We start from the raw sequence: 4,008 nt of genomic DNA on the forward strand, positions 1-4,008 counted from the left end.
CCACCCCCAACCCCCACCCCCACCCCATGGTAATTCTTTCATAATTTATGAATTAGATTTCTTATTGAAAATTGAAATTGTAACAATAGATGTGGACAATGACAGAAACATTTTTGCAAGATCTGTTTGATTAAATCTGTTGGAATCAAGTCAATTACGTCTAAGCTGACTAAAGAACAGGTCCGCCGTTTAAGTTTTCGAATAACAACACCAATTACAATGTTGACAAATAACAAAAGAAATTGAAAAATGTTCCTGAGAATGTTTTTGAATGTTGGATTTTTAATGAATCATTACTGGGACTCCGGGACCCTTTGAACTATATAGATAGACGCTCTAACAACAGATCATGATCTATCTGGTCGCCGACAATCAACCCAGTCTAGTTCCGATACATTCCTTCCTCCCTTTTCTAAGTCTTCGCCCCCCTCCCCAAAGACAACACTACTTGCAACCAAGGTTTGGATATCCCCTTGCCAAGCATTCACCCATTACTTGAAACAAGGGTTGGTCACAAGCACCAAATCTAACAGGAACAAAAATAATGCGTGACCTGATGGGGAATGGGGATTCAAACCCAGGACCCTCTAAATTCTAAACGGACACACATTGAGCTGCCTTGTTGCCGGTAATCGACCCAGTACAATTCTGCTACATATTTACAAATATACTAAGACCCTGCTAGAAGATATTTTGTAACCATGCACTCAACGAATATCTTATTATGTTGAGAATATATCAACTGACATACATATGTTATCCATAGCTAGGTCTGAAAGTGAAGACCACGAATTTCCTAAATTTACGGGTAAATAAAATATATTGTTGTAAGTATTATACCATTTCACATTCCTTTTTTGTTAGAAACTCTGTCAGTAGTCCAATGGCATCCCCAATACATTGTCCAAAGATCGTTCCCAGAATTCTCTGTAAAGTATCACTATTCACATTTATTGCCTTGGCACCACCTGCTTGTACAGCAGTGGCGCCATCTACTGGTGGAGCTGTGGCGCCATCTACTGGTGGAGCTGAGGCGCCATCTACTGGTGGAGCTGAGGCGCCATCTACTGGTGGAACTGTGGCACCATCTACTGGTGGAGCTGAGGCGCCATCGACTGGTGGAGCTGAGGCGCCATCTACTGGTGGAACTGTGGCGCCATCTACTGGTGATGTGACAGAAACATCTTCTGCAGGTTGCTTGTTGAGATCTAAATATGGGACACTCGGGGTATCAGTCTGTAATAAACATCAACATAAAACATTATCTATCCTCAGTTGTATTTCTTTTAGTCAAATTTCAAGATTATGAAATTAACAATAGAATCTATAAGACTTTTATCTCTAATAGATTCTGATTTTAGATCATCTCTCTAAAGAAAGCAATTTCTACGAGAAAAAAAAGACTTCTCAAATACAGAGCTTTTTATGTTATTCTTTTATGATTTGATCAGAATGTTTAATTTTGTACTGGTAAATGCATTCATTGTAAGATAAAGGGAAATAACTCCTACCAATTATAATTCAATTTCAAATTGATGCAGTACAAACCACGGAATTAGATATCTATAAGTCCGTGCTACAAACAAATCATGTATTAGAATCCCTGATGAAATATTATTCAAACAACTTGCATACATACATTGTGTACTTCCCATTGGTGAAAACACAATTATAAGTAATATTACAATAAAGATTGCATCACTGAATTTGGAAAATGCTAAAATAAATATAATTCTAAAACCATATGATCTTGTTTTTAAAAGCTTATAAATTTAGCCCTAGAAATGCTTTATTCATTTTTTTAAGTTGACACTCCACAGTGACACAATTCCTATAACCTTACCCCAGTTAGTAAAGCTGATCAAACGTCAAAAAAATGTTACAAAAAATGTCATATATAATTATGTAACTGCAGTTTTCACCGAGGCAGGGCTTTCAGCAGACCGGCCACTTTAGAGTAATTAATGCTTTTGACTCCCCAAATTGAGTTTTTAATCTTTGTTTTGAAATGACATATATATCTATTTGACATGATTTGACTCTCCAAATTTTAGGAAAAATGTTATATGACTTCAGAAATTGCTAAATGTCAAGGGACAGCTGCAGATGTTGTCACTTGTGAGATTGCATCATGACTCTAACTGCAGCACTTTTAACCCTTTCACCACTGTAGACCATGGTGGACTCATCAAGATTAATGCATTGTAGAGTCTACTAAAGTTACATAGGGGTGAAAGGGTTAAGTCCATATCTGACATAAAAGTTTACCTTCAGGCTTGGTCAAAGGTCAATGTTTAAAAATGTCCCAAGTATCCTGAGACTGGCCATAACAACTGCAGACTTTTGCCATCTTGATAGATTATATTAATGCTCACACTGGACTCTCGGGCCAACTTATTTTAGCATTTTGAAAATGGGGGAGGGGGTCTTTTAGGCAAATTTGATCTTAACCCCAACATCCCTTGCTGGCAATGGTCATGATCATGACACCTGACAACTGTCATTCAATTTCATCAATATATGAGAAGATCATTAGATGTGTGTAGTTATACTTGTAGCTGGCTGGGAAAACATATACTTAACTTGACGAATATATATCTATAACGTTAAATATAGTATTAATGTTATACATGTAGATATATTTATATAAATACATAATATAGGCAATAATATTTATATATCTGATCCTTGGTTTGCCTTTTTGTTTGAATATACATGCAAATACATTAGCATCAGGATATAGGTCCAAACCAGAGACATTTATGTAAAGCCAGTATATATGTCTCTGTCCAAACCGACATATTGTAACTAATTATCAGGTCCCTGTGTGTCAACAGTAGTTTGGCCGACATATATATCCCTTATACCATATAGTCTGGGAGGTGTTTCGATATAACAACAAACTCCTGTGCTGTTCCCGTTACACTGACTCTATGTTCACAATAGTGATGATAACCAACAAATAAACAATATTCCAGGAAATACATGTACAGTGTACGTATACGTAATGTACATGCCACAGGTGCTGGACACACGAATATGATGAGTATATACACACTATATAATAGTCACGTTCATACCTGGCTATCAAACGTTGCCATGATCAGTCAAGGCCTGTCGTCTCCTGAGCTTGCACAACCAAACCTATCCCTCTCACATCTGCCATGTTTATTTATAGGCAAATCCGACAGTGTATTTATATAGTATGCGTCACTAAACATGTATCTATAATTAGACGGTAAAGGATTTTCTAACGCAGGTAGGGGAAACAACTCGTAGTAATGTTATTGAATCTTATCGTAGTCGCCTCCCCTGTATTGTAGCTTAATGCCGAAGGATATGATTGATTTACCTTGATTTACCTTGATTCGGATGGCCGGGAAATGAGCTTAAACCTCGTATTGGCCCAATTTAAATCTTTACATCAATTCTTTAATGTTTTCCCTGCGCTAGCGGTAGATGGTTGTGTTTAAAAAAAAGTCTCACTGTAGAGTCGTGTCTCTTAATTCACACATTGAATTTGTTGTCCTTGTCTCTCTCTTTCCAGTCAGTGTTCAGGTTACTCTTAAATATGTTCATAGAGCTCGCTGTTACTGTTGCCATAGTACACCTGTATATATATATATATCACTTTAAAATGTATCAGAGACTTAGACTACGTATACGTGTTTGTAGTATATATGTCTTTATGCTTCAGTGAGTCCTTACCCATCAGCTTGATTGTTTTCTTCAGAAATACAGATGGAAATAAAGGCATTTTATGTAAATAAACATTTTGAAAATAGGAGCGCAAATTTATCGACGAGCACCATAATTTACATAAGACCACATTTAGCATTTTCCCAACTTCACCCCTTATTTCAGTTACTCGATGTCTATGCAGGGACTGACTGATCGAAAAACGAAACATGTTACATGAAAATCTTACCATAGACATTATTTCTGAATGAAATTGTATTTTTGTTAAGTTCACCTTTGTCTTTGTATTATGCTACAATGTAATGCAGA

The 4,008-nt window shown here is 36.6% G+C and overlaps 1 protein-coding gene across 2 annotated transcripts in view; it reads right to left on the minus strand.

Annotated features, from left to right (window-relative positions):
* Positions 1–3,181, minus strand: part of LOC110464950 (ADP-ribosyl-[dinitrogen reductase] glycohydrolase-like) — a 14,246-nt gene extending 11,065 nt beyond the window's left edge. Inside the window, exons 1-3 of one of the 2 annotated variants that reach the window (XM_021520444.1) lie at positions 3,081–3,181; positions 1,137–1,236; positions 841–1,064 (exon numbers count right to left, since the gene is read on the minus strand). In XM_021520444.1, the coding sequence (XP_021376119.1) occupies positions 841–1,064; positions 1,137–1,236; positions 3,081–3,101 (345 nt within the window). In that variant the 5' untranslated portion in view covers positions 3,102–3,181. Of the gene's footprint in view, positions 1–840; positions 1,237–3,080 lie in introns of both variants that reach the window. The other variant, XM_021520443.1, reaches the window with a different exon arrangement.
* Between the last annotated feature and the right edge of the window lie 827 nt (positions 3,182–4,008).

The sequence above is a fragment of the Mizuhopecten yessoensis genome, unplaced genomic scaffold (genome assembly GCF_002113885.1).
Source record: "Mizuhopecten yessoensis strain PY_sf001 unplaced genomic scaffold, ASM211388v2 scaffold11043, whole genome shotgun sequence".
Classification (NCBI taxonomy): domain Eukaryota; kingdom Metazoa; phylum Mollusca; class Bivalvia; order Pectinida; family Pectinidae; genus Mizuhopecten; species Mizuhopecten yessoensis.